This window comes from Phoenix dactylifera, chromosome 6 (genome assembly GCF_051530095.1).
Source record: "Phoenix dactylifera cultivar Ajwa chromosome 6, Ajwa_hap1_PhDact_Kaust_v1.1, whole genome shotgun sequence".
Classification (NCBI taxonomy): Eukaryota; Viridiplantae; Streptophyta; class Magnoliopsida; order Arecales; family Arecaceae; genus Phoenix; species Phoenix dactylifera.
In genome coordinates, this window is record NC_143195.1 from 36,895,064 (window position 1) to 36,917,119 (window position 22,056).

Genomic DNA, 22,056 nt, shown 5'->3' on the forward strand with positions numbered 1-22,056 from the left:
GGCTAACCCGACGATCATCCCGGGAGCAGACTAGCCTGAAGCCCCGACCGGTCGCCTCGGCTTGCGCCAGCCTTGGCCGACCAACGAGCGGAATTCCCTGAGGCTTGACGGCCCTCGGACGCCTGGCTTAGCGCCGGAAGAATTTCCCGAGGCCTAACCCTCGGATGCCTGGCTTAACGCCGGAAGAATTTCCTGAGGCCTAACCCTCGGATGCCTGGCTCGGCGCCGGAAGAATTTCCCGAGGTCTAACCCTCGGATGCCTGGCTTAGCGCCGGAAGAATTTCCCGAGGCCTAACCCTCGGATGCCTGGCTTAGCGCCGGAAGAATTTCCTGAGGCCCAACCCTCGGATGCCTGGCTTAGCGCCGGAAGAGTTTCCTGGGGCCTAACCCTCGGATGCCTGGCTTAGCGCCGGAAGAATTTCCTGAGGCCTAACCCTCGGATGCCCGGCTTAGCGCCGGAAGAATTTCCTGAGGCCCAACCCTCGGATGCCTGGCTTAGCGCCGGAAGAGTTTCCTGAGGCCTAACCCTCGGATGCCTGGCTTAGCGCCGGAAGAATTTCCTGAGGCCTAACCCTCGGATGCCTGGCTTAGCGCCGGAAGAGTTTCCTGGGGCCTAACCCTCGGATGCCTGGCTTAGCGCCGGAAGAATTTCCTGAGGCCTAACCCTCGGATGCCTGGCTTAGCGCCGGAAGAATTTCCTGGGGCCTAACCCTCAGATGCCTGGCTTAGCGCCGGAAGAATTTCCTGAGGCCTAACCCTCGGATGCCTGGCTTAGCGCCGGAAGAATTTCCCGAGGCCTAACCCTCGGATGCCTGGCTTAGCGCCGGAAGAATTTCGGAAGCCAGGAGTCAGCAAGACGCTACCGAGAGTTAAAAGAAAAAGAAGGACGAAGGCGAGATGAAGAAACATTCAACTTGCATCAATTTTCATTGTTTCAGGGCCGAGGCCCATACAATTTAGCAAAACCCCGGTATACAAAAAAAAAAGAGAAGACAACGAAAGGCACAAGAGGTCAGCTTGGAGGAACTCCCGGGTCGGGAACGTCGGGCTCGTCCGCAGGAGGTAGGGAAGCAGCAGGAGAACCAGTAGGCGATGGCGCCGGAGAGGAGTCGAGAAGGGAAATCTCGCTCAGGTCAACTTCGGGGTACTTAGCCGACACCCTTGCCAGGCCCTCCTCGAAGCCTAAGATAAAGGCTTCGGCCCCCGCGTCCGACGCGTCACGGACAAACTCGTCGGACTGACGATAGGTCTGTACTGCCTCCGACATATCATGAGCGAACTCGGCGGACTGGCGATAAGCCTCTACCGCCTGACGCCCGATTTTCGCACTCCTCTCGGCCAGCGCCGCCTCTGCCCGCTCCATAATCTGGGCTTTCGCCTCCAAGACCTTCGCCACAATCCGGCCTTCCGCCTCGGTGGAGACCCTTAGCAGCTCAGCCCGAGCCTCCTTGTGCTTCGCTTCGGCAGCAATGCGAGCAGCCTCAGCCTCCGTCAGGCGCGAATGAAGCTCCTGATCGCTCGCACGGGACTTCTCCAAGGCCGACTCCAATTCGCCCAGCTTAGCTTCAAGAGACCGGATTCGGTTGCGGGCGTTGTCGGCTGACCGCTGGGCCTTCTCCCACCTCTCCCGGTAGTCGGCAGCCTTCCGGGACTGCTTCTCGGCCCGCTCATCCGCCTTCTTGACCTCGCCCTCGAGACCCGAGGCAAGCTCCTGAGCCTCCAACAGTTGCTTCTCGAGGGCAGCAAAGCCGAGTGCCCGCTCTTCGGCCTCCCGGAGCCTCGCCTCGAAGTCCCCGGTTGTTCTTCCTGCCACAGCCTGGCCTCCCTTTTCCACTGCTTTCAGCCGGTCCTCGGCCTTCGCCAGAAGCCCCGCCTGTTCCTTGTAGCACTCCTCCAGACGGATCATGTACTGGGCGAGCTAAGAAATAGGAAAAATAAGGGAGTCAGGCGGAGAACAACAGAGCCAATAAATGGTGAAAAGCGGCCAGAAGAATACTCACCGACATGAGACAGACACAGCTGGCAGCCCCAACGTCAGAGACCTCCAACTCCCGGACCCGCCGACGGTCCTTCTCCAGCAGCACTGTTTCGATGAGATTTCGGGCGCCATCGGTAGTGAAGGCAGACCCCGATTTCTCCCCAGAGCCGGACGGTGGTTCTGCAGCCTTACCCCTATCCATCGCTTGGGGAAGAGTCCGGCCGATCGCGCTCGGGGCGGGGGTCACCCCAGGAATTGATAGGGTCCCGCTCGGTCGGGGCCTCGGCGCGTCCCTCCTCGAGTCATCAGGAGCCGACCGAGTCGAAGGCCGGGTCGGGGACTGATCACGTCCGACCCGTCCGTCTCGGGCAGGCTCGGATGATACCTCCGGAGTAGCGGCAATCTTACCACCGGAGGGCTGATACAGCGTCAGCTGCCGGTCCGTGCCCACGACGTCTCCCTGATCGGTGGGCCCGGACTCGTCGGTCGGCGTCGGAGGCACCTCCTTACGGGACTTCTTCGCCGGTGGGGCCCCGCTCGGAAGAGCTCGTTTCCTCCTCTGGGCTGCTTCCAGCAGGGACGCCCTACCAACAGCCTTTGTCTTCACCGACCGCATGACGTCGTCGATCTCTGCAAAAAGGACGGGATAGTCGGAGACGGAGAAACCAAAGGAAAGAACGGGACGAAAGAAGGGAAAAAAAGTCAAGAAAGAATCGGTGGCGGACTCACGGTCGGTGGGGACCGAGCTCAGACCGACATTCACCAAAGTATCCTCGGAAATAAGGCGGGCCACCGGGGGGAGCTGGCCCTCGGCAACCAACCCCTTCAAGGCGGCCAAGCCATCGGACTCCTCCCTTGACAGTCTCGATAGGCCGATCGGAGACTTCATCGGGGTCTCCCAGGTCGCCCTGATTTCCCAAGAGGGATCTGCATCAACAAAAAAGAAGCGCTCCTTCCATTTGTGAATGGAGGTAGGAGCCTCCTTGACGAGGCCGCATCCTCGCCGCGCTGCGAAGCACCACCACCCTTTGTCCTGGGGGTGGCCGCTCAGGCTGTAGAACTCCCAAAAAATATTCAGGGTGGCGGGGATCTCGTGCATACGGCAGAGAACCTGGAAGACCGTCAGGGCCCGCCACGAGTTCGGCACCAGTTGCGTCGGTGCCACTCTTAAACCCCGTAGCACCTGCATGACCAAGTCCGAAGGGGGAAAGCAGAACCCGGCCTGGAGAATGCCCTCATTGATGGCGATCTTCCCTGGAGGAGGATGGGACATCCTCTCCTCAGGCCCCGGGAGCGTGGCGTTGCAGGCCTCGGGAAGGTGGTACCGAGCCACGAGTCTGTCTAAATCTGTGGCGACCAGCTCCGACTTAATTTGGTCTGCTCTCACTTCGCCCATTCCTAATGGCCAATAAACCTACGGTTAGGACGGGGACCGGAAGGGGGGAAAGACCGGAGCGACTGGAGTACACTAGTATAAGAGGGGAAAGTATGGAGAGCCCTAAGCAGAAGAATGGGGAAAACTCACCGGAAAAGAGGTAAGAACGGCTCCGAGAGCGCCAAAGGAGAAACGAGTGAACAGTCCGACGGCAGCAACAGCAGCGCAAAGGGGAAACTTGAAAATATCTGTAAAGAAGAAGACGGACGGGGAAAGGCCCCCGATTAAATAGGCGGAAAGGCAAGTGACGCCTCAATGACGCCAGAGGACGCCTGGCTGCCGAAGGGTCGCTCGCGCCCCAAAGGCGAATCGACACCATTAGGGAAGGATGTCCGCCGAAATCCTCAGACTGCCAGGTCAGCAATAACCGCCATACGCCATAAAAAGGGCGGGGAGCTCGAAGCGCGCGCGCCTCTCCGAGGAACGGCGGCAATCCCGAAACATCACTCCCTTCACCTGTTCCCCTTCTGGTTCCAGGCTCGGAAGTGGGGGGCTACTGTTACGGGGGAACTAAGCCGCCATGCCCCACGTGACCGGCACGCGCGCCCAGGAAGACTACGGCTGCCCTTTGATCCAGCGCTCCGACCCCGAGTCGGACGTCCTCGGCTCCGCAGCCCGACCCCGAGTCGGCTGTCCTTTGATCCAGCAATCCGACCCCGAGTCGGATATCCTCGGCTCCGCAGCCCGACCCCGAGTCGGCTGCCCTTTGATCCAGCGCTCCGACCCCGAGTCGGAGATCTCTTGATAACGACAGGCTATTCCCCAGAGGCACGCCGCGGCCTCCTGCTCCACTACTCCCTGCAACGGCTGTATCCGATGCTGCTCCACGATCTCCTGCATCAGCCGTACAAAGCGGAGCCCCACTATGCCCTGACGTGGCCGTACCCGGTGCTGCTCCACGACGCCCTGTAACGGCCATGTCAGTGGCCACACCATCGTGCCCCACGATAACGAACCCCCCTGAGAGACCCCCCAGCCAGGTATATATGCGGCTGGGGGGAGAAAGAGGGGGGTGAGCAATATCTCCCAGAGCACTCTCTTACTTGCGATTATCACCTCTCCTCCTCCTCCAATCTCCTCTGACTTGACCGTCGGAGGGCCATCACCACCCTGGTGGTGGTGCAAGGCTTGTTTGCAGGTTTCTTGGCGGAAGGTGGAGCGCAACCAACACCAACCAAGACAACTCAGACGGAACCCCGTTCACACCGCAGTGCCAATCGTTCTCGGTTTGGACCACCAGCAACAAATAGAATATAATATAATGATGTAATCTAATATATTATCTTGTTATATTATTAATAATACTAATAATATATTATATTGTGTTTATAATATAATAGAAGAATATATTATTTTATAATTATGTATTACTACAATAATATAATATATTATACTATTATAATATAATACTGAAAATACTTTCAAAAGTATTTTTATAGTGAAATTAAAATAATATATACTATTATACTATTATTATACTATTAGGAAACACCACAATATTACTTAAAAATATTTTTGGAGGGCTACAAAATACTTTCTCTAAAAGCTTTGCCAAAGAAGGCCTTATCATACTGAAATTTGTTTTATAGTGCAAGACGCCAGGACCCAAACTAAGCCCATTTAAAGCAAAGTCTCTTAAAGTTTGGATCACATTTTATGGACCTTAAAGACTACTTATGTTAGTAAAGACTATAATGGTTAGTGTATTTTTTTTCTTTCCCATCTAATTTTACTTAAAAGTCCAATCTTTTGCCAACAAAAGAACATCCCAAAAATGCGGCCGAAGCGGAAAACATGCAATGAACTAAGAAGACAAGTAGTTCTTGAATTGTGTCCCGATCATGATGACTAGGCCCCAAGCGCTTTATATGTATAGGCCAAGTGGCAACATGTGAGCGAGACACCGAATGGCAATTGTGGATTAGAGTGGTAGTGGGCTAAAGACCAATTTGATAGTTACATTTCCAAAATTCGCATCCCAAGTGGTTCCAAAGCAATACACTAGATACACATTTAAGAACTTTGGCTAACTTAGTAAACAATTGGAATTCTTATTGCCCGGAGAAGACAAGGCAGCATTGTGACCTGTCACACTTGCTGCCTCCTTCCAAATAAACGTGTTCTCTGAAAAAATTTCTTTAATCCTCTCCACTTAATAGCTTGCACCAAATCATCACGAGTGGCCGACCAGCCCTCGTCCCCGAGCGGGACCTCCACCCAGCTAATGACTCAATACCAGCTAGCTATACCTGAGGACAAGAGAATGATTCATCCATTAAGTCAAACTGAATCCTTTTTTCTGACTAGAAGAAGAACACTTCACTGCCGAAGCATAGGCTGTATTATTCAATATTTAGCCACCATCACCTAATCTATACTTCTTCCTGACAATGCATTCATGCTTTCCACCTTACTTGACTAAGCAACTTGTCCTATCTCATTGAAATCGATATGCTTTTACTAACTATGCTTTGAATAAATATGGCCTTCATCATTTTTGTTTGGCCAGGTCATGAGCACAAGAAGCATGTGCTATATGGAATGTTAATGAATGTTTTTTTTTTTGAGGAAAAATCTTAATGCATGTCATAATCTTCAGTATGTTGGGAGAAGATGGTCAGCATACGCAGTTCAACCTAGAAAAGGATTGGATATGGTAGCCTCTAAGGTTAGGAGAATTAATAACCAGGCAGTTTTGCTCTTGCGACGGATTACCAAACGTTAGTTGATTCAAGTTTTACGACCTTAGTTGGGCTCATTGGATTCTTTGTTTGTGTTAGCTGGTGGATCACTATCGAGACTTTGCTGCAGAAATTAGGTGCAGAAGAGTCCTTATCTAAAGCCAGTTTGTGTATTAAATTTGGTGGGTCTTCCATGGAAGGTGGAATAGTATGAGAACAGGAGATAGCAACCCTCTCAAAAGGGAACCAGATTCAACATTCGTCTCAGACTGAAAAAAAAGGAGCTGGGAACCAGCAAGTTTGCCAAGCAGATGGCCATCATCAGAAGATGAACGACTATCAACGATAACGCATCGTGTATGATACATAAAACTATCTTGTTTAAACTGTGCAATGCATAGGATCCTGGATCCCTACACTTGGTTCAATGCCTACTTACAATGGTGCCTGTGCTTGGCCTTGACTCAATTCAACAAGAGGGAAGGGTCCGGGTGTGCAGCACGCCAATAGAAAAGGATGGATAAAGTGGGTCCCAGGACTTATCCTGTGGTGTCGTGGCGCCACCTCACGTTGGTTGATCCATCAACCTCGGCACATTTTAATGGTGAGCTCTGTTCAGTCGGTGTGTCTCTATATTTTGGTTATGTGGTTGTGGCCAACTCACCAAGTAGAACTAATAAGCGTGGTCAGCAAGCATATCAAGCATTGACATGGAGGCAATTAGCAGTTGCATTTCCTATTGTTGGGTCTTTTCCTGGCAGCCAAGCGGGTTAGAGGAAGACACGTAGAAAGCTAAATTAATGTCCAAAAACATGGTGCGCCGGACCAAATAAGATTCGCCGATGTGAATCTAACTTGGTGAGGTTGATGAGTTGATACATAGGTGAAGTGAAAAGGTTTTTCATTTCAACTACGAGAACCTCGCTATTTTTCAGGTCTATGAAATAGTGACAGGATAAGACTATAGACATTGGGTCATATTGCAATCAAGACTACTAAAGCATATATGCTCTTTCTCCATTCTTACTTTCAATTGTAAAACTACAGCGATGTCGCTCTGTTTTTTTTTTTTTTTACTCGTTGTTGTGTTCTTGTATTTGCCATTCAGATGCAATCTTGATCCTAAATCTTTGCCTTTGTTCTCAGCTAACATAAGAAGCTTTAAAAATGTTTGTTTTTCCTTTTGTCAGAGAGAGAAAAAGAAAGACAGGAGGATCCCCTTGCACCATACTTATTTAAATCCTAATACTGGGGATATATCATCTAAACATTCAAACCCAATTATTATTGTTCTTAAAAATGTTAATAATGAAATTAAAATTATCTATCTCCTGTGATTTATGCCCACAAGTTGCCATTTTGTAGCCTCAATTTTTTCCTAGTTTTCTGAAACTCTTTCCTTTTTTAAGATTCAAATACTCATCTAACAAATTTTCATGCATCATTCATTTGGAAGGAAGGTTATCTACTTTTTTTTTTCTCTCCATGTTAACTGGTTTTTCAAACGGTGGTCAAAATTTTTAATTGAGAACAAATATTAATTCCATTAACCTATCAACTTGCAAGGTTTTTCCCAATCTGTTGAGTTTGCTAATATTTTCAGGGGCGCATGTATAAATAATTCTGAAATGCACGTGTACCGTTAAAATAGTTAATATGCATCTCAAAAAGTCTAATGTGTATACTTTTCTTATTTAGTGACTCGGCAAATCAGCTAGCTAACTAAAGCAGATCTTGACACGCAGGACCATTGACCAGATGATGCTTCTTTACGGACAACGAAAAAAAAAGGAAATAAATCCACTGCAACCCAAGCAAAAAGAACACAAAGGGCTCGTGCTATCTTTACTAACATCACAAGATTTTACTAGGAAAAACTTAGTCCTTTCAAATCACTTCATTCACATCAGGAAATAAGGGACCTCATGAGTACGTGGTGCCCTCTTACCCCCAACCTTTTGCCAGTGAAAATTGCCGCCGGTGATTGGCAGTTCCTTTTGACTACTTTAACCCCCTTTTTAAGTTACACGCTTTTGGTCACGCACATACAGGTCAAGATCAGATATGGTTTTACTCGATTTAACTATTGGACTATGCCATGCGCCATCGACCCTAGACCGAAGCCATCGACAAGCCATGCTGATCGACTCACATAAAAGTAACCTTCGAAGACCTATACAAATATAAATATATATATAAACATAAGAAAAACTTTAAGATAACAATATTTCATCCTTGAATTTCACATCACGGAGAACGACGTGCCACCTCTAGGCGTGGCGCAAATACGGTACACAAAATCACCATGTAATTAACTATAAAATCGATTGCGACCACCCACTGCGAAGCATGTAGAAAGATAAAAAAATATAAAAAATCATCCAGTATATTTATTTCGTACAGGCGGAAGCCTGAGCCTTTCTGCAAGAGAGAAAAGAAAAATAAAAAAAGCCGGATTCAGACTTCGGTCATTGTCGCACTATCGTCACCCTCGCCAGCAGTAGAATCTCCCCTCAAAGAGAGACAAAGGAGCCCGGCCGAGTAGAGAAAAGGTGGTCCACGTCTTCTCAAAAACGACAACAAAAAAAAAAAAAAGAAGGGCAGAGAAGTGCGGTGGTTGTGGCGGTCGGCCCTCTCATGAACGATGCAGCAAGGCGGGCGCGGAGTGGGCGAGCGAAACCGCTACGTGCGCCCCCTTCCGCACGCTAGTTACGTATGGGATAGCGTGTGGGCGGTTTAGACTTTTAGGAGGGCCGCGATAGCAGCGAGGACGGCGAGAGTGACGGGAAGAAGCGCCGCGTGCGGCATGGAGGGCGAGGCGTCGCCGCTCAGGAAGGCCATCGTGCTGTTGATCAAGGGCAGCCCTGCCGCGGCCTCCGGATTATCGGCCGCTGATTTCTGACTGTTAAGATATCAAAAAAAAAAAATGTTAGGTTAAGATTTCATAAAAATCTTAGTAATCTATTAGAGGAGGCCACGGAGAAGTGGGAATGGGTTCTGTGGACTGGTGCGCGAGGAGGCAATTCAACTACCGCGAGTGCAGACAAAGTATGGGAGGAGGGAGAAGGAATATGGGAAGAGAAAGACGGCGACTCTTGCCTCTTGGAAGAAAGATGATGGAAAGAGAGAGACGGCGATTCTTGGAAATCTGGATGTAAGGCTCGCACCAGACATCAAGGACACGGTTGCCGACTTGATTTAATAAGCTTTTTCCTCAGGCCGCCATTCTCCGGGGCTTAGAAAGGCGGTTGGCAGATTAGATATTTTAGCATCGAGTTGCTGATGTCTCATGACGTTTTTGGCGTTGTCCAATAAATAAACTAATCATAACCTGCCATGTCATCACGTAAGGTTTGACCAGCGAATGAGCGACAGCTTAGCGAAGCTCGTCAGGTACAGGAATAGGAGATGCCAAAATGTCACGTCTAGTGGTCAGGACATCTGCGGAAACAGCCAGAAAGTTTGAGACGAAGGGCAAGGTGCAGCACCTGTGCACGCATCGTTGCACGCAGCCAGAAAGGAAAGGAAGTCTTCCTTGCCGCGCTCGTTTCCAACTCTCTTTGCTACGGATTGACGCAAAGGTAGCAAACTCGGCGAAATGACCCCTCCGAATCAACGTCTCGCTCAAAAATTCCCATATTATCATGATGAAATCACTATTCGTAGCTGCCCGAATCCAAAACACTGGGCTACATCTATAAGGCCACAGCGCGGCCTTCTAGTGCGAACCACCGGACCAAACTCAATTTAATTTAAAGATTTTAAGCGAACGAATGTAAGAAAGGAAGAAGCAGAGCTTTAATTTTGCTGCCGCGAGGAAGGTTAAAATACCATACCTGGTGGTGCTGGGGCAGAAGGTGATGAGGTAGTTAGCGTTGTAGCAGGTGAAGGTAGAGGAGGCGTCGTCGTAGGCGTAGCTGTACGCGCGGGGGCAGGCATTCTTGAAGAACTGAGAGTATGACGAAGGCTTGCATGTGTTCGGGTTCCCGTAGGCCCCGCTGCAGCAGTACTGCGGCGACCCGAATGCCTCGCACGCGCTTTTGCACGCTACGCTCTCGCTCCCCCCGTCGACACCCGCGAGCACCACCTTCAGGTCCGACGGACAAACACCGTTCAGGTCCACCAGACACCCCGTCGCGCTGCAGTTCCCCCCGGGGGAGCTGGCTCCTTGCGGCACCACCAGCATCGGCACGTTGTAGCCATCGACGAGACTGACGTCGTAGAAGTCCATTCCCCCGCTTCCGTCGAGGGTAAACTCGGCCAGGGTCGCCGGGGGTGCGGCGCCGCCTCCGGAGCACTCCATGGTGCCAGATCCGCAGTCGCCGGTGCCGCAGGTGAACTTGCCGGTTGCGGAGTCGGTGGAGCATAGGGTGCGGCCCCAGAAACGGCCGGACCACTTGGCCGGCGCATTCAGGCTCCGTGACTCTCCTTTCTCCAGCGCGAACCCCGTCGTCTCCAGCTCCCCCGTGCCCGCCCCCGACAGCGACCCCGGCCACACCGTGTACTCACAGTTATTCGTCAGCGTGAACGTCGCCGCTAAACCCCCTGAAACACGAAGAACAACCCATCTTTATAACTATAAATCCTCAAAACAAAGGAAAACAGAGGAGAGCAGGGAGTAGATCTAAGAATGCTCATTACCTGAAACAAAGAAGAGAAGAAAAGAATGAAGGACCATAAAAATTAGGAATCTGGACATCTTATTGGATGGAGAGGATGAGTCTGTTAGTAGTTTTTCTTGAGAAAGAATGCAGTGGAAAACCAGCGAGCATTTGGGATTTATAAGGAAGTCCTACGGGAGGCGACGGGGGAATGTACCATCTGGGAGTCTGCAGAATGGGGCCCGCAAGGATCGCAATTTAAAATGCTTTGAGGTAATTTCGGCAACCTCTTCCAGATATTTGCTCGTACTCCTGGTGCGCCGCTCTGTTTTCGGAGCAGGGAGGGGCATACGAGTGTTCGGGACTAGAAGAGCCGGGGCAAAGCGAGTTCCAATAAAAAGCGATGAATATGGACGACATTGACGCTTTTACCCCCTTTCTTCTATCGCTTGCCTTCTTTTGACTTGGCACGGTGTATTCACATTAAAGCTTACAAAAAAAAAATGACTCTTTAAATATTCAAACAAAAAATAATAAATAATAAAATTATTTTTTTACAAATTTTCTAAATATCAAATTTTATATTAATATATATATATATATATATATATATATATATATTTTGTGAATCGGCAGCTCACACTACTCTAGCATGAGAACTGCCAGCTACATCACCATCAAGCAAACAACGTAAAATAAAAGGAACAGAAAAATTCTGAGTCCACAAAAACTCTCCAGAGTGATGTGCAGCGAAAGAGACGACCCAGTCAGCCGCGAACCACAGAAGAATGCTGAGCCCATAAAAACTCTCCAGAGTGATGTGCAACCCCCTAAAGGCCGAGGCCTCGAAGGAGCGGCAACCCCCTGCTGCAATCAGCCTAGCGCCATGATCTCTGATGACAAAAGCTACTCCCGCCTGATCGCCACCGCCGGGTAAGCTTCCATCGAAGTTCACTTTTAGATAGCCAGGGGGTGGGGGCTCCCAAGAGATAAAGACAAAGCGAAGAGGGGGTCCCATATGTCCCTAGCTATTCCAGATGAATCAACCTCAGTGGCCTCCAAGATCTCCACTGCCTGACAGAGAGCTCGCTCTACAACGGACCTCAGGGAAGCCCTTCTCCTCTCAAAAACTCTGGCGTTCCTGTCCAGCCAGATATAATATGCCAGGAAGATAACAGCAGTACCCCATCCAGCAGTGCTCGGCGATCGTAAGGCGTTCCTCACCTGCTGTAGAAAATCTCCCACACCAAAGGTAAGCCCTGGGAAGGATGCCCTCCTCCAGATCTGAGCTACTCGCGGGCACTCAAAAAGCACATGGCTAATAGTCTCCACCGCCTCCGGGCAATCCATGCACATCGGGGACACCTCTATCCCCCTCCTGGCCAGCATCCTCCTGGTTGGCAGACAGTCCCAGACCACTTTCCAAATGAAAAGTGCCATCCGCGGATGAGCTCGCATCCTCCAAATTCACCTGCCCTCACAGCGCCTGACCGGCTCACCCCTCAACAACGCCTGTACATCAGCTGCCCTCACCCTAGCTGACCCAAATATTAATATTCTTTCAAAATTAATATTTATATGTATGTTCTCTTAAAACATATATTTTATTTTTTAATTCTCATTTTTACATATGTACCCACGTCATCTAACACTATTAAAATATTAACGGTATCAAATTAAAATGAATAAAATATTTTTAATAGATAAATATGCAAAAATATTCATTAGACTATTTCATTGGAGGAAAAAAATAATTTTAAAATTTTATTTTATTTTTAATAAAAAAAATAAATATGGCTTTTATTAACGGTGTTAGAAAAACCATTATATTGAGGATACTTGTAAAAAAAAAAAGTGTTTTATAAGGATATAAAAATAAATATAAATTTTAAGAGAATATTTATAAAAATTTAAATTTTTAGAAAAATATTTATACAAAAAAATCCTAAATAATAATATATTTTTTACTATTTTTATTTTTTTAATGGTGGGTTTTGGAATTCGAATGGACCGGTTGTTGGTTAAACGGTTTCACGGAAAATTTCCGGGGACGTGGTGAAAGTGGGGTTGAACCTCGGATAGTTGCAGGTCCCAGGAGATTTTAATGTATTAATGTATTAATATTAATAAATTAATTAAAATAAGGACTCGTTTTATAAATTTTTGAGTCTAGTTTTTGATTTTTTCTAACAAGTCTTCTCCCGATTTTAGGAGTTCAAATTCTTCCCTTCATGAAATAATTCGAAGTGTAATTTGTACAAGGATAGGTGCCACCAATTGATGGTTGTTGAGCGAATCGAGAAAATTATGTACCCATTTTAATGGTCGTACCCATGTCAATGAGAAAATAACCGAAACTGTCCACTACTAGCACGAATCGAACGGATTCCCAACTCCCATATCCATTGCCCAACTACTACCCCAACTAAATGTTTGGGTCTTGTTGATTGGGTGAGCCTATTACTCTATATCACCCCAGGTCCCCAGCTAAATGCATTAGTCTTCGCGTCTATGAGTTGAATTTTCCAGAGTTTCTTTTCTTGTACGTACTTCATGTTTTTTAAATTTTTCTTGGGAAGATCAGTATCGATATAATATTACTTAATTGCTGACTGTCAAATTTGGTCTCTCGTGAGAATGTGCCTAACGAGAAGTAGGTGGGATTCGGCGTTAGCTACAACCGCACAGCCGTAACCCAATATCACAGTAGGATTCACCTAGCCGGCTAATGGTGGCAGGGTTTGACATACTGATTTAGAATGGGAAAAATGTCTCCTAGTTGGTGGCCGTCTTCCCCTTGCAGTACTATTGATAAGGTAAACAAATACCGGACTCCAAATAAAAATGGGAGACAAACCTTACGTGACATAATGGACGTCTCTGCAGTCTCTGCAGCTCAATTAATATTCATAAGAAATGCAGCTATCCAGTGATGGTCCGTGGAGGGGGTTAGAATGGTAGAAGACAAGATGATCGATTGGATATTGAGAATTGATCGATGTAGAGACGGTCATCTACTGATTTATAAGACTCACAAACTGATCAGAAGTTTGGCTCCTTTCTAAACAGTGCACGTATATCGAAAAGCTAAAATAGCTGCAAATTGGGTCGCCTCTTATGTAGCTCGGCACTTTAGAGAAATTTTTTGGATTAGTGTCATAGAGATTTCTTCTCTTTTGTATCATTTTATTACTTTTGACTTAGCAGGCTGTACTCATGTAAGTGCTATATGAATGTTGTTTTTATCAAAAAAAAAAATCAAAGTTATTTGGTGGGAAAAGAAATTCCAGCACAAGGGTCTAGGGTGATCACAAGAGCTTGCTAGCTAAGATACCCTCGGATACATTTTAGTGATGATATGTGCGATTTCAACATGATGATAGTCTAAGAAAATGTACTGCACATCTTGCACCACCTATCCTAAGACCAATATTGTGATTTGTCCGACAATTGTAATATAACAATAATATTAAGAATTATTAAATATTTTCTCTTTAATATAAATAAAATTATCTTTTAATTCAAGTTTGGATGTAAGAAAATAAATATTTCATTTGATTTGTTATTTGATCAATATGCAGAGTTTTTTATTATTTATTATTTTATCTCAGTATTCGAAAATTATATTTAATTTAAAATAAAAAAAATAGTGCTAAATGGAAACGTAATGCTAATAGTTTCTTGATAACCAAAAATTTGATTTGCAAAGGATATCTTTTATTTGTTGGCGGCAACTATGCATTATAGAGACCTTACCTAAAGCAACCATCGGGGGATAAAAAAGAATATTTTGCAACATGGTTAACCGCAGTTGTCACTTTTTTCAGAAATTATTTTCTATACTATTTGTACCATCTGGCTGTGCACATCAATCATTGTTGCTCTTTTATGTTATAATGTATTAAGATATGTGTTTGGTGAGTGAGTTTATAAAAATGAATGGTTGTGATTGATGGTATGCATGGTGGTGCATGTAGTTAGGAAACAATTTCTCCATTTTCTTTCCCCCGTCCGCGTTACCCTTAGCTATGCGCGCTAAACTCTCTTGCAGTACAGTGTACGAGGGAGCTAGCAGCCGTAGCACAGCGTTGTCCTCGCAAGCGTTTTCTTTCTTTCGGTGACACGTTCTCTTGAGAATTGAAGGATAGTACACGGCCCAACGCATGGTGACAAAATTCAAATCGTTCATTGACTTCGTTGAGCAAGCTTGCAAAGATTCCCCAACTTTCTTGCAAATCTGGTGTCCTAGTTTTGTTGCTTTGTGATTTCGACTATTGTGGGAAACAAAAGCGTAGACGCATGGTGTCTACGAATTGATGTCTTTGAATGCGAAATTAAAACTAGCGAAGGATCGCCGTCGACTCTTTTAGGAAACAAAAGTGTGGGTCATGCGTCTTTCAACACTAAATTAACGTCTACAAAAGATTGCCGCGAATAGCAGTCAGCCACTGAGTTCACTTTTAAGGAGGATCTCCATCGAGATAGCAGAAGTCATCTACTCATCTTCCACAGAAGAACCTGTGATAACTTGAGATGTCCGGAGTTTCACCTCAGCTTTTGTAGCAACCAAGACGACTTTCATCACTTGAGAGCCTCCATCTCAAAGCTTTCACCAAATAAACTTTGACAGCAATATGAGCGAAGATAGAAATAGAGAAGATGTCGGGTTTATGATTATAGGTCTTGATTCTCATCTTATCGTTGCTGGTGGGAGTTGGATTTATAATACTACTATCTATAAAGCCGGGCCGAGAGTTGTTTGGGCATATATTTTTTTAGCTATGCAAAGCTCTATTTCTAGGCAAATTTTATTCATCTAGAGGATGACTTAGTTACTATAATTGGATGGATTCAGAAGCAGACTCTGCTCTAAAATACTTAGCGGTGTACATCTGACTATACCATCTTTAAGTCATATTGTCGCAATGCCAATAAAGCTACATGTCACATTTTTTTATGTTAGAGCATTTTAGTGGTGCCATTTTTTTTAAAAAAAATAGTTTTTGGATTTTTGGATGTATTCATATAAGCTTTACGTGATTCTCGGGTCCTATAAAAACAAGAGTCAATCGCCGTCGACTGCTCTAGGAAACAAAAACGTGGACGCATGGAATCTATGGATTGATATCTTTGAATAGGAATTTGACGCTGACGAGACGAAGGATCGCATCGAAGACCAGATTTCTTACGGAAGCCTTGGACGCCGGTGATCTTTATCGTTCACATTGGTATGATTAGTACTCGGATCTGATCTGCTGGGCTCACTCAAATGATTTGAACCCTTAACTTAGTAAGAAGAGCTTTCCTGGACAACAAGGTCATTCAACTGTACTTTCTTTAAATGAGATACCAGCAAATTTTTTTTCTCTGGATATGGTGTTTGTTCATCACCATTTATATTTGAACCCGAAATCTCTTGCATGGAGAGAAAGATACCAACTAATTGATCTCAAAACTACCGGTATATGGTAATGGGACACGACTAATAACTCTGTGAAAATACTTAAAAACCAAAAAAATCTAGAAATTTAGTCGGGCCTAACCATGGGTTTAGGTGAGAGAGTGCAAGGAGACAAAATATCTTTGAAAAATTATGATCGGGAAACCCCACCAAAAACGAGCGAGGATGGAAGTAAAACTCATAGACATTGACACCAATCCTAAATGACGTTACCAGCTACCTAGTCGGCACTCTTTTTGACCGATGACATAATGTTAAAGTTGAAGATTCTACATTAAGGTCCACATCATTGATAATAATCTAAAATATATAAGATATCTAAAAACTAATAAAAAAACCGTATTCGTTATGATGTATATGACTAATATAATCTTTTTAATTGATTGGGGACCACCGATGTCAGATTGATTACTCCACAATTAATTTTAATTGCTTGAACAAAGTGCGCACATGGGAGGTGTTATGTTCATGCTAAGAAATTATAATTTTCTATTACTCTCTAGAAAAGAGAAGCGTAGAGATTCATTTGAGCTTTTAATTAAAGGAATTGATGGAGTACAAGTCCAATTACTATAGAGAAACATACAAGAACAGAAGTTATGATTTCTAGAGGTTCTCATAATTTTGGGATTTGCAATATAATGGTGGCTAAAATATAGTAGCATGTTTCGAGGATCAAGGACCTTATAAAGGGCGAAGAAAGTAGTGGTGCAAATGACTACAAGCAATCTCTTTTCTGAGCGTATGTATTTCTTTTCCATCTTTAATAGAGGGGGCAAAACAAACATATCAAACAAGAACAAGAATATCTATTAACACATACAAATACCTCTGTGCAAGGGTGTTATTGAGAATTTTTCTCGACTGTATGATAGCATCGAAACTTTTGAGTATTCAGGAACATAAGCATCTTTGTAGCACCTCCGTGCAAGTATTTATGACACTTAAGACAATTCACCTTTCTCCTGATATTATCGTTACACAGCTAACCTTCAAAGTTTCCATTTGAGTGCAAGTTCTCTCCGAATAAATCTCTATAAAACCCACGGAGTATACTTGCATTTGAGTGTAATTCAGCACGAACAGGATCCTATACAAGGATCCCCTTGGGTGCAATGTGACTCTGGCTCAACCATTTCGTAAATGCCATGTTAATACCTGATAATTGGGATGCATGGAATTAATGGCAAACTTCAGCAATTTTAATTATTTTTTGTACCAAAGCACAAAATTTTATTTAAAAATTAAAGTTAAAGAGGATATTGAAGCTTAGATTAAGCAAGAAGGTTCGAACTTTGCTTCTTCATAGTATATATTGAGACGTAGCATGTGGTTTAAGAATGTCAGAAAATACCATAGTTTGGCAACGCTTTTTAAGTTGTAAGGTGAATCTAAACTGCAGCTGCAACGGTCTATCAATCCGGTGGCCGACGAGTCTAATGCGGCGATGGTCGCCGATAGTAACTAAAGTTGGTAGGACGCATGAATACAGTAAGGAAATGTAAAATATATAAATAAATTTATGCTGATGAAAAAAAGTATGGGAGCCAAACCAACACAAATCTCCCTCCCTCCGCCTTAAGATCGGGCCCGCCACCATTGCGGCTGCTTTGCCATCCAACGCAGCGCCAGATCGGGCGTGACACGACGCGGTGCCAACGGCACGCCCGGACGTGCATTGGCGAGCCTTCATCCACGCCTCGTTCCATCGCAGTTATCCGTTTTGTGTGGATTTTAGTTGGGCCGCGTTGCCGTTCGCTTCCATACCAATTCCAATATTTGACGTGGGATGCGAGGCCGCGGCCGCAGGATGTGGGATAAACTTATTCCATCGGGTGCATGCCAATTGGCCGCAGGTTGTGGGATAAACTAATTGGCATAATTGTTATAATTGCTTAGTTAGCATAATTGGTGAGCCCCCGGTTTTGCAATCCCTTTTTTATCACTGTTATGATTAGATATGACTTGGCTGTCTCTTACGGTTAATTTGGAATCCACGTAACACAAAACCGGGGGCTCATTGCAGCATCTCTAAACTCTTAAAGTGGTTCAAAAAGGAAAAAAAAACGATATTAAGGGATGCAACCTGCAACGAACAAGTACCTCAACGCACAATAAATGCAGAACTAAAGACACCATCACACCACTGTTTGGTATAATCGGATATTACAACCAGTTTGGTATTAAAAATAGATGCTTCTCAACCATTCTTGTCAGATACTAATGCAATCATAAATACCGTGATAGATCCTGATCACCATCATCATCAAAAAAAAATTATATTATAATATTAATGGTAGCCTAGGTTTATAAACAATGCTCCATCTCGCTTTAAAATATAATCAATATGGCATTAAATACATATCCATACAAGTCATCATATAATAACAAATATTTTATCAAGCTTTGAATAAAAATTAATTATACCATCTACAGCCCATATAAAAAAAATATTGTTGACGCTAGTATATCTAATTCTACATGCCATAGATTAGTCTTACTTTAATGTTTTAGAAGGTATAACTAATCTTAAACTTGCGACGTCTTTTCTTATGCACTGCGTTACTTTTTATCTTAGGTACAAAGCTAGCACTATATATCATGCAACAAACCATAACTATTTAGGCCCATATAAAACCAAGACGTACTATCCTCAATCAACATGCCAAATTAAAACATCCTATCCATTTTTCACATGTATATGCAGCACATCCATATGCTTTGCTCTTGAACCTAAAACCACTCGTCTTTCATGAGGACCGCATATGAAAAATTAGAGAATACCCCGGTGTTCGCATAGAATTAAGTTCACACGATTTCGAAGCATTGGCAACGATATTCCGCCGGTAGACGGTCCGCCCACACAATCCACGATAAAGAGGGGAAAGTCATGTTCCTCCTCAATTGGGAAATCAGCAAACCAAATCCCTGCACGTTAAGAAATATAACATACTTAAATACGTAGATGATAAGTAATAAATAGTGATTTAAAAGTATAATGCATTGAAAAATGGGCAATATTGTTTCTTCCCCCCTTGACATGCTTGAGAGTATGAATCTTTTAGAAAGATCCTTCAAATTCAGAATTCTTTTTCTTTCAGTATATAACAAATAAGATACATCTGTTGATTATTAATTTATTACAATGTAGATCGCTCAACAGGACTTATTACCTAAAATTTAAGCAACAAGGCCATCCATCTTCTACATCACAAGCAATTGAAAAAAAAAAAAATAGTAGTATAGCCTACATGGTGTCAGTGCCTTGCATTGATGTTAGAGTTGGGTACCTAAAACGTTAGAAAATTGAAAGAAGGACAATTATGACGTTGGGGAAATTTTAACGTTATCCCAAGTCTCGACAAACCAAATTCCAACGCCCTACGTCTGCAGGTTAGGTGCTTGTGGCCCAACGTCTTATACCGCCCTTAGCGGCCGTTGTTATGTGTCGTTCAACGTGCCCTAAGGTCCCTTTTCCTTATTCCGCGAAGACGTTCACCGAATTGAGATGTTTTAATTATACTGTTCGTTTTTATATGGAGGGAAGATAAGGTTTCACGTAAAGGCGTTCTGACCACTGACGAAAGCTCCAAAAAATAGCTTCCGAAACAATCATGCACCTTGGATTCCTTCCACACGAGATGGCCCAAACGACTTGCAAACTAGGGTTTTAAACTTTATTCATTTTTCCTCCTCCTCCTTTTCTTTTCTTTTGGATCATAGTTGCTTTGAGATCTATGTACATTGAATCTATCTTATTGATACGTTATAAAAAACTCCACTTGAATTATTAGATTCGGCTTTATCGACAAAAGCCCGTACTCGATAAAATTTATTATTTCGAGCATGAGTTTTTGGTCAAAATATATCTTATCTTTATTCTGTGTTATTTTCTTTGGTTAACAATACTTGCTGTTTGCAAAAAATAAATAAAGTATAGCACTAAATTCAGTAATTTGTAGCGAACAAGTATTTAGTTCATCATAATAAAAAAAATTAAAAAGAATGGTGTTTTCTTTGGATGGCAAGTATCTTGACATCTTTATGCGATATGATCTAATAATGATTGACGTTACAAAAAAAAAAACCTATCATTCTTTTATGCAAAAGATACAATTCAAATCCTTTGATACCGCTTTTTAAAAGTTGGTGACGTATAACATTTGAAAGTTTCGAGTGTAAAGCATTTAAGTATTTTACCAAAAAAATATAAAAAAGCACCATTCAGAAGGAAAATATACAAGCTCAGAGCAGCACGATGAGAGCCATTGAATATATTGGATTTGATGGCATGATATGTGGCCAATCACACAGAGGATATCTTACAGATTATTGTGATGGATGTTTGTTTTGAGTTTTTTTATATTTTATTTTTTGATTCTCATGATTGCGTTTATATTAGATGGCAATAATGAATCTGATTTACAGAAAAAAAAAGTCTTTGAATAGGTTTAGGTGGTAATGCACAATGTGGAGAATGTTGTTAAGAAAAGCAACGACCGAATCCTCCGCCTCACCAAGGATTCCAAGGCTTGCCAATGTGAAAACTGCCCATGGAAGCAGGCAAGGCTGGCTTATCTTGCTTCATATAAAAATCATGGAAATGAATGATTAATCAACAAGAAAAAGGTGCCTCAAATCATTCGTCAAAAAAAGACACTACGAGTTGTTCCTCTCGCATACTTATCAGGAATCTCCAAAGAAAAAGAAAAAAAAAAAAGGAATCTGATTAAATAGTAACCCCTATCAGAGTTCTCAAAAGTACTTGAATAATTGATGCCAATACGAAAGCTTCCAAAAATTCCTATCACAAACCACATCAGCCCACAAGCGATCCACGAGTGATGCTGGCAGAATGTTTTCTGAAGAGTGACGACTAACCAGAATTTTTCAAGTCATGGTTTGTCATATCACTGACCGACAATGTGAATAAAAGATCTCAAGCAGTTCTCCATCTGGCCATATTTCACAGTTTCATTAATAGTGGTCTGTCTTTATGCTAAACGAGATTTTTGGGTGACCCACTAGCACTAGCAAACAATTTAATTTCCGGACAAAACCCACAAAATGATGCAGTTTGAACATGCGCATAGTGTGCCATTCTGTGATGTCTTCCAAGATGCTCCAGCTGAGGTTAATGAATAAAATTTAGATTGTTTCAAGGCAGCATGGATTTTATAACAGTCCAAGGGTTCAGCTATTTTTGGTCGGTTTAGGCCGGAACCAGCAAGAGGTTTCAAATTGATCTCGACCAAAAAATCGAACATTGCTCCAATTTATAGATCTTGTGCTTTAGTGAACCCCAACCTTACTCAGGAAGTACAAGTCCAACTCAACAAATCGTTAATGCATCACCACCTTGAAGTTAAATTGTTACTAAGGGCTGGTAATGGGTTGGCTTGGGCTGGATTGGGTCTAGGGTTGAAAGAAACATGGAACTTAGAGATCAAGCTCGAGCCCAACCTGGCCTCAAACATGCCCAACCCAAGTAGAGCTTATTATGGGCCGAGTCTCGGGCCTACACTTTTCATTTTAAGTCAGAATTCCTGATGGGCCTATGTCATTGTTGATCCATGCTCGGCCCATGATAAGCTCTAAACCCAAGGGTCCCAAGCGAAGGCCCGGCTCAACCGTGGGTAATATTTTGGACTGGGCCGGGCCAAGTCAAGCTCATATTTATGTTTAGTGGACAACTGAACCCAGGCTCAGCAGAGAATATTTCAGGATGACGCGGCTTCCAAGTTAAAATTACAGCCCAAGCCCGGATTTTCTCAGGTTGGATCATCGAACCATGCGGACTAGCCCAACCATGGATGCCCTACCTGTTATCACTTCATCTTCTGCGTGCTTGATATGGAGGATAATGAAGCCTTCAACTCATAAAGATATTAATTATGGCT

General features: G+C 44.2%; 2 protein-coding genes across 3 annotated transcripts; both read right to left on the minus strand.

Annotated features, from left to right (window-relative positions):
• Positions 1–8,306: 8,306 nt before the first annotated feature.
• On the minus strand, positions 8,307–11,075 carry LOC103700885 (thaumatin-like protein 1). Of its 2 annotated transcripts, none has more exons than XM_008782782.6 (3): positions 10,736–11,075; positions 9,931–10,639; positions 8,307–8,996 (listed from the first exon to the last, which is right to left on the minus strand). In XM_008782782.6, the coding sequence occupies exons 1-3, from the start codon at positions 10,791–10,793 to the stop codon at positions 8,831–8,833; spliced, it is 933 nt and encodes a 310-aa protein (XP_008781004.4). In that variant the 5' UTR covers positions 10,794–11,075; the 3' UTR covers positions 8,307–8,830. The 2 variants fall into 2 exon arrangements, with proteins under 2 accessions (XP_008781004.4, XP_088580134.2); XM_088724008.2 differs by having other exon boundaries at positions 9,931–10,630; positions 10,736–11,059.
• Positions 11,076–11,652: 577 nt separating this feature from the next.
• On the minus strand, positions 11,653–12,135 carry LOC149753422 (uncharacterized). Its single transcript, XM_089923747.1, has one exon. The coding sequence runs from the start codon at positions 12,133–12,135 to the stop codon at positions 11,653–11,655; it is 483 nt and encodes a 160-aa protein (XP_089779873.1).
• Between the last annotated feature and the right edge of the window lie 9,921 nt (positions 12,136–22,056).

Excerpts from the sequence above, each read along its gene's own strand:
- LOC103700885 (XM_008782782.6), bottom strand. The coding sequence starts at position 10,793 with ATGTCCAGATTCCTAATTTTTATGGTCCTTCATTCTTTTCTTCTCTTC. Across the intron at positions 10,640-10,735 it reads TCTTCTCTTCTTTGTTTCAG|GGGGTTTAGCGGCGACGTTC; the intron begins GTAATGAGCATT and ends TTCGTGTTTCAG. Across the intron at positions 8,997-9,930 it reads TTCTGCCCCAGCACCACCAG|TCAGAAATCAGCGGCCGATA; the intron begins GTATGGTATTTT and ends ATATCTTAACAG.
- LOC149753422 (XM_089923747.1), bottom strand. The coding sequence starts at position 12,135 with ATGGCACTTTTCATTTGGAAAGTGGTCTGGGACTGTCTGCCAACCAGG.